Source organism: Eurypyga helias, unplaced genomic scaffold (genome assembly GCF_000690775.1).
Source record: "Eurypyga helias isolate BGI_N326 unplaced genomic scaffold, ASM69077v1 scaffold9290, whole genome shotgun sequence".
NCBI classification, from domain to species: domain Eukaryota; kingdom Metazoa; phylum Chordata; class Aves; order Eurypygiformes; family Eurypygidae; genus Eurypyga; species Eurypyga helias.
Genome location: NW_010225075.1, coordinates 1 through 14,141, shown reverse-complemented (window position 1 = coordinate 14,141; position 14,141 = coordinate 1). Strand labels below are relative to the sequence as shown.

Sequence of the window (14,141 nt, the reverse complement as noted above, 5' to 3'; positions counted from 1 at the left end):
GTGTACTGCTTGGGGTGGGAATGTGTGGGAAATATTTTGGCCCAAGAGCTGAAGTTTTCATATCATATCTGCTTGCCCTTGAGTCATGGCAACCGGTTGCATTTACCTGAGATGAGGCTGAACAAGCAGAGCCTTGGCCTGCACAGACAAATGGAGCCAGTGGCCCTATAACTAACCATTTCCAGGGTTTGGCTTGGGTTTATGGTTTTTTGAGAAATGAGTTAAAAGTCAGCTGGTGTAACACTCGTCTTTGGTTTTGCTCAGGTGCTAACCGTGTGACCCTGGAGGACTCCAACATCCTTCAGCCGATGGGACTGACTGTACTGGGAAATCACCTGTATTGGATTGATCGGCAGCAGCAGATGATTGAGAGAGTGGAGAAGATGAACGGGTACAAAAGGACTAGAATTCAAGGCCGGATCGCTCACCTAACAGGCATTCATGCTGTGGAAGAGCTTGATATGGAGGAATTCTGTGAGTTTATTCCCATATCTGATGTCTTTCGCTCCTGGTCACTGTCTCTCAAGGTCCTCATCCAGCTGAATATTGTACTAACGCTGCCCAGTAGGCTTCAGGGAGTGGATTCACCTTGGCCAGCTGGGATCTGAGAATGGGAGGAAAAACCAGTTCCTCATTCCTGTCCAGAGGAGTATCTCTGCACAGCTGGAGTGTGTGATATCACAGCATTTACGTACCTGCTTCGTACAAGATGACATGATACTGAATTCACTCTGAAAGCTACTTACAGCTGTTAATTTTTTAAGTTCAGCCAAGCAATAAGACTTGGAAAAACCTTTAAAAAGAAAGAAAATTATTGTACTTGCCTTTTCTCCAAGGGTTTCAGACCCCAGTGTGGAGCATGACTGGTTTGACTTCACACAGTTGACGGTGGAAAAGCCTCCCATGAGGGAGGCAGAATGGGCAGGAAGCTCCTACAGTGAATGATAGTGGATGTGGAATTTTTCTCCTAAAATTTGATTTTAGGTTTTTGATCGGATTTTAGGTGCTGCCTTCAGAAAGGGGTCACACATGCAGGACCTTCTTTTTCTGGCCTGTTGGTCCAAGTTCCCGTGGGCTGAGGGAGAGTGCAGAAACCCCTAGAAGTAGTCGCTCCTGAGAGTGACAACTTACACCTCCTCCTGCTTGCGCAGGAATATGAAAGCACGGTCAAGGTGTGGGAAGCAGAGGGCTAATGGCAGTGGCCCTTTTAAACTCTTGGCTGTTGTGAGTTGTCTTACACAGGGAGGGTGCATCTGTGTACAACGCTTTAATTTTCAGACTGAATTACTCCACTTTGTCGCCCTCTGTGCCGTGTACATTAGTTTCTGTGACAGCGGGAGGTCGTCTCAGGCTTGCCTGTGTGGGTAAGCTGGCACAAATAAGGCAGCGTCAGTATTTAAACTGTAGGAGACTGTGTGCTCCTCATCCAGGTGTTCTTTTTTCTTTCATAATACCCAGCTTTTCTTCTTCTGTGCCATTTCTCCTCTTTTTAGTGTACTTCAGAGGTAATGATGCAAAACGGATTTTTTTTCTTTAAGTTCCAGCACTGTTAAAAAGATTACTTTATATCCCAGTGTTTCTTTTTTTATGGCAAGGTTAGTGTTTCTTCTAAGTCACAGTGAAAGGAATCACCTTTTGCAGCTGAAAACTGTCCTACCTAGGTGACTTCTGTTACAACGGGGGAGTAAAAATACATCTGCACATGTGTGCATGCCCACACAAGTGTGCACGTGTGCACTTTTTCGGCTAGCAACCCCTGCTTGGAACAGCAGTGTCTCCAGCGTTGTGTGGAATTAGTGAATTTGTTAAAGGTGAAAGCAGATTGCTGAGAAGCCTGAACAGATGGAAAACAACTTTGGCACTGAAATGATGATATCTGTACCGTTTCTTCCCTGTGGAGGTTCTTCGTACTGAGCAGTTACAAAGAACGAGCAGGCGGGAGACTGGGTCTGTTCTGACTCCATTGGGCTGGGGTCCTCAGGCAGTGACCTCGCCTCTCCCTGCCTGTTTCTTACCCACCTGCTCTTCATTTAGAGCGATTCTGTTGGGAGCTCTGGGGTACTCAGTGCTTCTGGGTGACTGATTTGGAAACACAACCGTGTGGCTTCCTGGCTTTAAAAAAAATCAAGTGTGTCTGCTTGTATTGCAGTTCTGTCAGCAACAGGGACGTGGAGGGGCTAGATACGAAGAGTTTTTTAAGATTAAAGGAGAATTCCTGAGGGTTTTGGGGGTTGGCATTCTGCAGTGACGTACATTAACTCTTGATGCCTGGCTGCCCTAGAAGTGCAGGCGAGGCATCTGTTTGCTCTGTAAATGCAACCTTCTGAAATCTGCCTTCTGATTCCTCTTCGCCTGACCTCCCAAATTCTTTTTGGAAGGTCTCCCTATCACTGTGACTGGGAGAAACACAGTCCTCAGGAAGTAGTAAATCAGCTTGGGAGCACTGAACTGAAAAATCCTGTATTTATCGTCCTATTACTTTGTAGTGAAATCATGGTTACTCAAACTGAAGCGGTTTGCGAGTGGTTTTGTGAGTGTGCCCTAGATAGGAGCAGTTATGATTTCTTTTGTGCTAATACTCCTTCCTGCGTATTCCTCCAGCTGTGCACCCGTGCTCCCGCGACAATGGTGGGTGTTCGCACATCTGCATTGCCAAGGGGGATGGGACCCCGAGATGTTCATGCCCTGAGCACCTTGTGCTTCTGCAGAATCTCCTGACGTGTGGAGGTGAGTGATGTTTAACAGCACCCCTAAGCAGCCCGTCAAAAAGATGGGGGTTGAGGTTGTATCCCAGTCCACATTTCCACAGTGTTTTCCTACGCGTGGTGTGTTGCCTCCTGTGTTAAACTGACCTTTGATTCTTCTACCAGCTGTTTTCTGCTTTGGTTTTCGGACATGTGTGACTTTGTGAGTGGAATATTCTTGTTGGACCTTAAAACGCCTGCATCTTCTACTGAGATTTCTGTAGCTGTGTGATGCGACAGGTTTGTGCTTTAAACAGATGCTTAGAAGGTGGTGTGGCATCAACCCAGGATGACCTTAGGAGCAGAAGTTGTGCACACGATCCCCACAGTGTGATGCTCCAGTCTTTCAGATTAATTTGGCCTCGTAACACTGTACTGTCTGGTTATGAAACGCAGGCCAAAATCTCCATCGCAGTCCTTTTTAGTTAAGGTGGCTCTCCTCTCTCCTCATGGCAGACTTCTCCTTTAGACCTCCCTTTCACAACCCCAGGATTTTTGAGAATTGTTACGTTACGCTTGCAGAGGGGATTAAAACCAAAACAAAAACACTGTTTCTTTTGGGGAGGCATCATGTGTTAAATTGTTTGGCTCGGCTGGCCCTCTTGACTTCTTTTTCTGTGTTCGTTTCGCTGTGCATTTCATTTTCTGGCTGAACTCTGACCTCCCATGGGACAGTAATTTCCATCATAAACTGTTTTCTTTCCCATGACCACAACACACTGTGTGGTTTTAGAGTAGTGGTGCAGGGCAGGGAGGGGGGATCAATCTACTTGTATTTCCTGCTGTACTGCTGTTGCACAACATGGCCAACAAGAGGTTCTTACGTCCTCTGTTATCTTAAGCTATACATCTAAAAATTAAGGGCCTCCATTTCGACTTCTGCCTGCCAAGTGCAACCGTAAGGCAGCGTTAAAGGTGGCTCTAAATGCCAAAGTAGTAATCTGTCTGTTGAATTATCTAAACAGCAAACTCGTATCAAAATTGGATTCAGGAATTATCTTCATTTGTGTATCTGGCATCTTTATCTTACCCACAGCTGTCAGGTCACTGGCTACATTTGCAATTCTTATATTGCTGCACCAAATAATCATAAATTAGAAACTTAAAATCATCACATTTTCAAAAATTAAACGCATTAGGATTTTTATCTGCATTTTATTTTTCAAGCTCTGGAAACTATACTTGAGTCCCGTTCTTGAACATTTCTCCCTAGCGAAGGAAGGACAGCAGCACTTGTGAAAAAGGCTGTGGTTTGCGTAGCTCTAGGATTTGTAATGCCACCCTCAGGACAAAAATTGCTCCTACAAAAGACTTGAGAAGCTTTCCTCAAGCTTCGGTTCTTTGTGAACTCCATTCCTGAGCCTCAGTGTCTATAAAAGCGCATTGGGTTTCCAGAGGAGTTTCCAGATCCTCTGGAGGGTGTCCGGATCATCCGGCACCGGAGCACACCTCCAGCTTGCTCCGTGTTGCCTTAGGCAGGGGTCATAGCTGTCACGTCATGGTGTCACACTGCTAATCCAGGCGGTGAAGCTCCTACTTCCCGCGTTAGCTGGCAGCGGTGAGGGCTGGCGACTGCCTCTGTCCACCGCTTGAATCATGTCCCAGGGATTGACCCAGCGAGTTTCGAAATGAGTGGAAATGCATCTGTTTGCCGCAGCGTGCTTTTGGCATCGTCCCCTCGTCTGAACATAACTGACTGCTGCTGGTAACCACGGAAGGGACTTGCATGTTGACTCTTTCATTGGTACTAGTGATAAAGTGCGTGCTAATTGCTCTGTGTAAGAATTAAGAGCTTTTTTTGCAATAGATTCTCAGTCTGTATTGCCTTTTTCTTCTGACAAACTGCAGAAAGCGACTGTGGACACCTTATTACAGCATAATCGTTGTATCTCATTTCTGCATGAGGCTGTAGCTGCTGCTTAATGCTGTCGGTGTGTGTTTGCACCTCGAGCAGCGGTACGGACGTGGAATGGATCGGTGCCAGGATCTTGGGCTCCATGAAAAGTCAGATTTGAAGGAAATCCCAGCTTTCTTAGGTCCAACAGACATAAAAATGGCTGTGCACAAGGTCCTGTGGTCTGTCTCTGACCGTAGTGAAGGAATGCAAGATCAGCTTAGGGTGCTCCTCAGACTGCTCTCTGAACCTCCACTGACCTGCAGCCCAGAGGCTTTCCAGCAAGAGGACTTGGCTTAATGTTTAACAGGCCTTTACAGATATTTTGTCTCCATTCATATTTTTCAATTCATATTTGACTCAGAGATTTGTTTGTGGAGAAACCACTGGAAAAATGGAGAAAGAGATCTTGTAGAAGCAGTTGTTACATGGTTTAGATGTATTCATTGCCCATTAACCCAATGTGCCAGGTTTTTTAATGAAGAATTGTCCCAGGCTAATAGGGTTGCAGAGTTTAGAATTGTATAGAATATGGTTTTCAATCAGAAATTGAGTATTCCTTTGAATTTCTGTGTATGACTGTGTCTTTCAAAAGGTGGCTGTTAGATCCAAAGTATTTGTGGTTCCTGTCCTAAGTCAGTGCTCACCTTCTGCAGTCAGCATGCATCCAGTTCTTGTTATGAAGTTGGCAGGATTTCATTCCCTATGCAAAATCATGTTTTCCTCTTTGCTGGGATCTTAATCTTGTCACGGAAGAACTTTAGTCCAGGCATGAGTGTGTTTTTCTTGAAAAAAGTCCATCACTTTTTACTGGGTTGTAAGGACTAAAATTGGTTATGCAAATGCGATTTATCTTTCTGCAGAACCTCCAACGTGTTCCCCAGATCAGTTTACCTGTGCAACTGGAGAGATTGACTGTATCCCAATGGCTTGGCGGTGTGATGGATTTCCAGAGTGCGATGACCAGAGTGACGAAGATAGTTGCCCCATATGCTCTGCGTCCCAGTTCCAGTGTGAGAAAGGACAGTGTATCGATGCACACCTGCGCTGTAACGGAGAAATTGACTGCCAAGATAAATCTGATGAAGCAGATTGTGATAGTAAGATTAATTTTCCTGAACTCATGGACATAAGCATCCATTTGTGATTCTAACTGTTCTTGAGATACATCTGTATATATGGTTTTTCGTTTCAAATGGGGAAACCCAGCCTGAGCCATAAGCCTAACCAAGCTATCCACTGATCCTGTTTTTCTTTCCCCCTTTCTTATTCTGTTGCTGAAATTAAACTTCTCTGTAGCTACATAAATTGGTGACCATGTAACTGTAGATACGGGGGAGGCTGGGGAGAGTAGCTTTAATCCATATTCTGCATGAAAACAGGAAACAAACTGGCAGAACTTAGCACAGGCTTTTTTTCCCTGCATAGTTACCATTTTGGCTTGCAGTGTTTCTACGGTGTCCACCTTTGGACAGTGGTCACTGCAAGGTGCTACAAGGAGGAAGAGATGGACTTAATCCTAGAATCACAGAATCATAGAAGGGTTTGGGTTGGAAGAGACCTTAAAGACCATCCAGTTCCAACCCCCCTGCCATGGGCAGGGACACCTTGCACTAGACCAGGTTGCTTCAAGCCTCATCCAGCCTGGCCTTGGACACTTCCAGGGATGGGGCATCCACAGCTTCTCTGGGAACCTGTCCCAGTGCCTCACCACCCTCTCCGGGAAGAATTTCTTCCTGATATCTAATCTAAACCTCCCCACTTTCAATTTAACCCCGTTACCCCTTGTCCTGTCACTACAGGCCCTTGTAAAAAGTCCCCCCCAGCTTCCTTGTAGCCCCTTCAGGTACTGGAAGGCTGCAATAAGGTCTCCCTGGAGCCTCATCTTCTCCAGGCTGAAGAAGCCCAACTCTCCCAGCCTGTCCCATGGCAGAGGGGCTCCAGCCCTCGGACCATCTTCGTGGCCTCCTCTGGACTCGCTCCAACTGGTCTATGTCCTTCTTATAATTAATATATTTAAGAGGGGAGGTCACCAAAAGAAGTGTCAGCAGAAGAAGAGTGAGCAGGAGGTGGAGAGAATCATCGTGGGGAAAGGAGTGGGATGTGAGAGACAACCAGGCAGACACGAAAAGTCACTGCAGAAGAGAGGGAGGAGGTGCCCGGAGCAGAGGTTCCCCCACAGCCGGTAGAGAGAGGGCAGGCTGTGCCCTGCAGCCATGGAGGGTCACGGGGGGCAGAGACCCCCCTGCAGCCCGGGGATGACCCCACGCCAGAGCAGGTGGGGGCCCAAAGAAGCCCAAGACTCCATGGGAAGCCCAGGCTGCTCCTGAAGGAGTGCACCCCACGGAAGGGACCCACGTGGGAGCAGTCAGTGAAGAAAACTGCAGCCCATGGGAAGGGCTCATGCCAGGGAGGTTCGTGGAGGACTGTCTTCAGCGGGACCCCACTTGGCAGCAGGGGAAGGATATGAGGAGTTCTCCCCCCGATGAGGAAGCAGGAGCAGCAGAGACAGTCTGTGATTGTCTGGGAAACCCCCCAGCCCCCTGTGCCACTGGGAGGGGAGGAGGTAGCCTGGGAAGAAGGGGGAGGTGGGGAGGGAGGTTTTAAAGGTGCGTTTTGTTTTCTCTCCCATCATCTTACTCTGATTTTGATTGGTAACGTATTAAATGGATTTTTCTTCCCCAAGTCCAGTCTGTTTTGCTTGTGACCGTAATGGGTGAATGAGTGATCCCTCCCTGTCCTTGCCACAGGCCACGAACTTTTCCTTGTGTTTTCTCCTCCACATTCCGCCGTGGGGAGTGAGCAAGCCTCCTGGTCTTCTGTTCCTGGCTGGGGACTAAACCATGACAGAGGTTTATTAAGGTGGTTTATTAACTGGGCGTAACAGAACTTTCCTACTATACCTTGTGCATCGATGGGATTGTGTTCTGGTCTGCCTTTTCACAGATCTGAGTTCAATGCCTCGATTCTATCAGAAGCCACTTGTCCTGTCTCCTGTTTTCCCAAGGCACGCTTTTGGAGAGTTGAATCTGAAGCATTGGCACAGGGATTGCAGACTATGACTGAGAGTGGCCAAAGAAATGTCCCTGGATATGCTCAAGGTTCTCATCCCACATACTCAAGACTGGCTTTCATCTTCTGCAGTCTGCATTGTGGCACTGGGAGCTGGTCCTGTCATACCCAGTCCAAGTCGTGAGGTTAAGTCTCTTGGTACTGCAGCTGGGTTACCATGCCACTGAAGAAACTGCACTCCTGTGCAACACAGGTTCCGTGCTCCGAGTTGTCCATTGCTGGATGAAGAAGAAACAAGGAGTCCAGCAAGGCAGGACAGCAATGGAAGATGCAGCATGTCAGAAGGAAAAGGATATGAAGACAGGAGTCTTGATGGAAGACGGAGAAGTTGCAAGAATGAGGAGAGGGCTGGCAGTCCTTGTCAAATAGGAGGGTGCACACAGAACTTGGCCCTTCCGATAGTGCAGGAACCTGAGTGGTGTGGTGGGAACTCCAGATGCTTTTGGAACCTTCTGTCAACGTGTGTGTTTCGTATGCACAGTATACAGCGGAGCTGCATCCAGCTTACTGGGGGCAAAACAGTCCAAATCAGGAGCTGAGGCGTGTGGAGCTTCTAGCTCAGTTTTTTTCTCCGTATAGAGTTTAGTTCTCTTACACGAGAACTGCTCTGCAGACTGGACCACGGCACAGGAAGTATGGCCGTTCAGGAGGCTCACTGCACACCACTGCCTTTTGTGGATCTTCTCCTCCAGAAGCAAAGAATCTTCTTGCATTGAATAACCTATGCTGTGAACCTTCCAGGATTTGGGGTTACTAGCCCTCGTAAGACAGTCTCTACCGATCATTTAATATGCTTTGACTTGACGGAGATTCCAAGGTTAATTAACAAGTCCTTTTTGCTGAAACAGAGACTTCTGAATGTAGATAAGAAATTTAGCAGTTATTCGGCAAGGATCTGTTATACAGGGCTACATAAGATCGTATGGACTAGTTTAGGGTCTGCCATATACCATTTACTACATTTCATTAACATGTCAGGTGATCAGCTGCACTTTTTTAGTTATTGTAAGAGATTCTTGCTGGTTTCCTTCCAGTTTTGCCCCAGCAGGACTGATTTGACAAAGGATGGGGAGTTACTGGCATCAGAACTTTTATTTTAGCCCCAGTGAGTAGCACGTGTAACAGCAAGGAAGAAACCATGAAATGCAGACTTGCCTTTCCCCCCGCAGCAGAGCAGGTGTTCGGTGCTTACCTGGTCACGATATAAAACCCACTGTGACTTCATTTCTTCTTGTTTTCTTAAGATGCTTAAATGCTCCCACGCAAGTAGTACTTAATCTTGTCTTTCTTTCTCTGCAGCCATCTGTCTGCCCAATCAGTTCCGATGTGCCAGCGGCCAGTGCATCCTCCTGAAGCAGCAGTGCGACTCCTTTTCCGATTGCATTGACGGGTCTGATGAGCTTCTGTGTGGTGAGTCGTCTTTCCTTGAGACTCAAGTGCTGTGCTCAGGCATCATGTCCTGCATCCCTGTGGAGAGCCCCGCTCCTTGCATGGCTAAGTGCTCTCCGGGAGGCCCCGTGAATCAAACCCAACGCTCTCACGGTTGTACTTGGCTGCTGAACGTGGTTTTGCTCTTCCATTGGTCTGCGTGGGGAGAGCGTGAGCTTGGGGCGCAGGCATCATGTCCTGCATCCCTGTGCAGAGCCCCGCTCCTTGCATAGCTAAGTGCTCTCAGGGTTGTACCTGGGGAGAGCGTGAGCTTGGGGCCTGACGAAGCGAGTCCGTAACGCAGTTATTCCTGGTAACGCGGGAGCAGCAGTAGTGAAGGTGAACTGAAATCCCAGCGTTACTTCAGGCTAGTTCTGGAATGTCGTATGGGACGCAGCGGTGCCTTGTTTAGGTGGGCGTTCAGATCTGCGCCCATGGGGGCCTTGGACTGGCAGCGGCGCTGCTAAGCTTGGGGAGGCGCTTAAAAGCGCGCAGCCCTGTCCACTGCAGTTACAGGGTCAAGCTGGAGGCTGATTATGTGAAGGAAGTAGCATGCAATGAGCAAGTGACCACAGGAGAACACAGGCCAATCTCTTATTAAACTGCAGGTGGGAGAACGTTACTTCGGATTCTTGTGACAGTGGGTACGTGCACGCTACGGGCACGCTGGCGGCAGTTGCTGCGTTAGTCCTTAGCGGGGTCTGTTTTGCAGTCTGGAGTGGACAGTAAAATTCACTTATTTGTCCTCTGCTTGCAATTTCCCTGATTTTACACCATCGGGGTGACTCGTGTATGACGTCTTCAGGCACCGGGGCAGGTTAAGTGTGCCCGTAGCTCACGAATGCCTTAGCAAAATAGTTGGAACATAGCTTTTTAGGACAAAAGCCATTAGATGTGCTGATCTGTAATTCATGCTGAACAAATACCTTGTGCTGGGCTTGTGTAGAGCAACGTTGCCTTTTGCCTAACGGTGTTGCCTATAGGACCATGGCTAATTGTGGTAGGTTTTAATATCTTAGAGTCTTATCAGGTTTTGAAGCACCAGTTGTCAGAAGCTGTGCCGCTGCTGGGGTGAGAGGAGGGGTCACCAGTCCAGTCAGGGTAATCTTCTTTCTTCCTTCATCCTCACAACGGGTACAGCAAGGAGAAGTGTATTTCATGAGCGAGAGCGGTGGAAGGAGCCCGGGTGGTGAATAGAAGGAAAGGCTAAAAGAATGGCAACAAAAACTGTTTAGCTCTCCTGTTGGAAATTTCAGACTGAACGTGCTTCTCATGCTTCTCCCACAGCTTCCATTTATCTCCCAGCTCTCACCCAGTCCCCGGGATCATGTAAAGCCACTACTTCCTCTTTTTTCAGTTTATTTTCTTTGTGCACTTGGCAAACTTTTGTGCTGCCAAGTTAATGCAGCTGTTTCCTGTTTGCAGTTTGGGTCCAGTCCTGCCATTAGGTCTGAACTGATTTAAGTGTGTCTTTATGTAGACATACCTAATCCTCCTCCTCCTCTGGAGTCTCTGTGGAACAGAGCATTCTGTGCTTTCTCGCTTGGCTGAGGGAAAGAACTCAAGTAGGGCATAAAAATAATTGCTGCTTTCTAGATAAGGATCTTGTATTCGAGAGAAACTAGATTTAACCAAAATGAGAATTGTGTTTTAAATTAGCTAATTTGGAAACGTTTTAATTTTGGTTTTGCTTTCTTTTTTTTTTTTTCTGGTATGATATCTGAACTAATCTGTGTATTTGAAAGTTGGGGCCTCAGCTGACATAAAACCTGTCACGCACTAGTGAGTATGAAAAGCAGATAAGGGCTTTAAGACGGAAATTAATTCTTGAGGCTGAGCTGCTAAAGCGTTTATTGGCAGATCTTTGTATTTCCTTTATCTTCCTTCTCAAATTTTGGTTGTTTTCATGCCTTTCCACTGAAGGGAATGAACCAAACCCATGGGAGAAAAATTACATGAAGTGAAGGTTTGAATCTTACACGAACCATTTCACTTCCGACAGCTTCATTAAAGAAGGGAGGGCTCTACAGTTTGGTCTGAACACGTAAAATCGATAAGCTCTGGCTGATTTCATTTTGATTTCTTTTCACTTTATGAATAGATACATGTGTGTGTGTAAAAAAAAAATTAGAACTGTTGTGTGAATCACGTGGGAAAAAACATTAGAACTGAAGACTGTCACATGTGAAAAACAGAGGTGTCAGGTTGGTTTGGCAAGGATTTTGAATGTGTTACCCACAGCCAGGGGGAGATGTGATACACAGCTCATCTCAAATACAGCAGCACTTTTGATTATTTAACATTTGGCGATATAGGGGAAAAAGAAATTAGAAGTAGAAAGTATTTGAGATATACTGGATTGTGTTTTCCTTCCCTTTGTAAGGGTTTTTTTGAAAGCAAGTCACATTTTAGGTAAGAAAAGCATTCTGTTTTATGGCCTGTGTGAGCTAGGAAGACATCTACTGCTTCATACATACAGTAGCTTCTCTGCTGGTTAAATCTTTAAATTTTTTAATGTTATTACTAGCCCAGATGGCTTTTGAGAGAGCAGATTCCTCTCTGATTAAGAACTTGAAGCTTAAAAGTGTCCTGAATCCTTAACACATAGACTTTGGGCGGGGGGGGAGAAAAGGAAACTTTCTAGGCTGTTGTTGTATCAAGATGGTAAGTAATCTCGTTACAAGATGAATTGTTAGACAGAAAGAGGAGGACCTTGCTAATACAGCTTTATATACTTGGAGGCACGAATTCTTGTGCATTGAATCAGAATATATGGAGTTAGGGATGCCTGGGTTTGATGCAGATACTTGGAAAGACACTGTGAATGACCGTGAGCTGACTGCTGCCCGAGCTCTAGGACAGCAAGGTATAGATTGCCCCATCTTTAATGTCCTCTTTTCTTTTCTCCTCACTTTCCAGAAAAAGCAAAGCCAGTCCCAGATGAGTCACAGCCACACAGTAGTGCCATCGGTCCCGTTATTGGTATAATACTGTCACTTTTTGTCATGGGAGGAATGTACTTTGTTTGCCAGCGAGTGGTGTGTCAGCGCTACGCCGGGCCCAACAGTCCGTTTCCACACGAGTATGTCAGTGGCACCCCTCACGTCCCTCTGAATTTTATTGCTCCGGGAAGTTCTCAACATGGTACTTTTACTGGTAAGGATGGTAAGGACCTTGCAGCTAATCAGTACTGTTACATCGCCTGGATTTGGAGTTTTACAGGATATTGAGTGCGAGATGCGGAGTTTTCAGTGGCCAGAAATTAGATGTTACTAATCTGCTCAGTGGTTTTGGTATAAACCTGTTATTTGGATCAAACATGCAAAAACTATTAGACACGTTTCATTAGGCATCTTGCCAGATTTTCAGTGCAGTTTTTCTGCTAGGGTGCATCTACACAGGGGTTAATCTTTTCTACAGTATTTTCCCAGTGAAAACATTCTCTTTAAGTAGTTCGTTGTGGTGTAGGTAATGAAGCCTGGGGTTGGCATTCAGCTTCTTACCTCAGGCCTGCAAGACACTAGGAAGGGTAGTGAACCACATGCAACACGGGAAATTAAGAATGTGTGTGCCGTTCAGTGTTCTAGTGAGAGCTTTGTTGAGTTGTTGTGTCTTGTACTCTGTGTCCTTGCTGCTGTCCTGTCCAACGAAGCTCTTTATACAGTTTGTCCTGTCTGCTCAGGATGGGGTTATCCTGAGGGAGGAAGTGAATAATACAAAAATTGCCCCATCCCTGGATGTCATAAGGCCAGGCTGGATGAGGCTTGGAGCAACCTGGTCTAGTGGGAGGTGTCCCTGCCCATGGCAGGGGGTTGGAACTGGATGGACTTTAAGGTCCCTTCCAACTCAAACCATTCTGTGGTTCTGTGAAAACAGCACAGGACAAACATCCCTCATCAGTTACAGCAGCAAGTGTGGAAGAACACAAGCAGTCTGGGTGTGGTTTTGTAGGCTGGCTGCTCTTTGCCTGAAGCGTAATGAAAACATCCCCTTTAGTTCAGCGCATCTCTGAGACAGCTTTCCTGTTGGAAAGTATTTATTCCCTCTGTGTCCCAGTCCTTCGTCTGTAAACCAGTGTGGCTTCTCTTACCTCACAAGGGACTCAAAGCATCCATTCGGAGAAGTGCGAGCAGCGACAGTGCTGAGATTGAAGGAGGACTTGAAGCGTACACAAAAGCTCAGGTTATTCAGCTGATCAGAGTCCAGAGACCTCATATAGGCATCAAAGTGAACACTTCAATCGTAGAATCCTAGAATCTTTGAGATTGGAAAAGAACTTTAAGACCATCAAGTCAAACCATTAACCAAAACTGCCAAGTCCACCACTAAACCGTGTCCCTCAGCACCTCGTCCACACGGTTCTTAAACCCCTCCTGGGATGGTGACTCCACCACCGCCCTGGGCAGCCCCTTCCAATGCCTGACAGCCCTTTCCATGAGGAAATTTTCCCTAATATCCAATCTAAACCTCCCCTGGCACAACTTGAGGCCGTTTCCTCTTGTCCCATCACTTGGGAGAAGAGACTGACCCCGCTTTCAGGGAGTTGTAGGGAGTGATAAGGTTTCCCTGAGTCTGCTCCAGGTTTCCTTTCTGTTGCCTCTGCTGACTTGCAATTTAAGCAGTGATTTTTTTCAATAATGTGCTGGTTTCAGTCGGAATAGGGTTAATTTTCGTCAGAGTAGCTAGTATGAGGCTGGTTTGGATTTGTGCTGAGGAGAACGTTGATAGCACCCACGTTTTTGGTTGCTGCCAAGGCATGTTTATACCGTCAAGGACTTTTTCAGAGGAGTTTCTGACACTGCACCCACATTCCCACCTTCTTCTCTGCAAGAAGCCGGGAGGGGGCACATCCCAGGGAGCTGATCCAAACTGACCAAAAGGACATTCCATGCCATCAGATGGCATGCACAGTATATAAGCTGGGGGAGTTGGGCAGGAGGGGAAATCGCTGCTCGGGAAGGGGTTGAGCGTCAGTCAGTCGGTGGTGAGCAGTTGTATCATTT

At 46.7% G+C, this 14,141-nt stretch overlaps 1 protein-coding gene across 1 annotated transcript in view; it reads left to right on the top strand.

The window, feature by feature from the left end:
• LRP5 (low density lipoprotein receptor-related protein 5) overlaps positions 1-12,294 on the top strand; it is a gene marked incomplete at both ends in the record, with an annotated part of 30,175 nt that extends 17,881 nt beyond the window's left edge. The window contains 5 exons of the mRNA XM_010148028.1: positions 265-474; positions 2,602-2,727; positions 5,502-5,738; positions 9,010-9,120; positions 12,058-12,294. Coding sequence (XP_010146330.1) covers positions 265-474; positions 2,602-2,727; positions 5,502-5,738; positions 9,010-9,120; positions 12,058-12,294 — 921 coding nt within the window. The remainder of the gene's footprint in view (positions 1-264; positions 475-2,601; positions 2,728-5,501; positions 5,739-9,009; positions 9,121-12,057) is intronic.
• Positions 12,295-14,141: the final 1,847 nt, after the last annotated feature.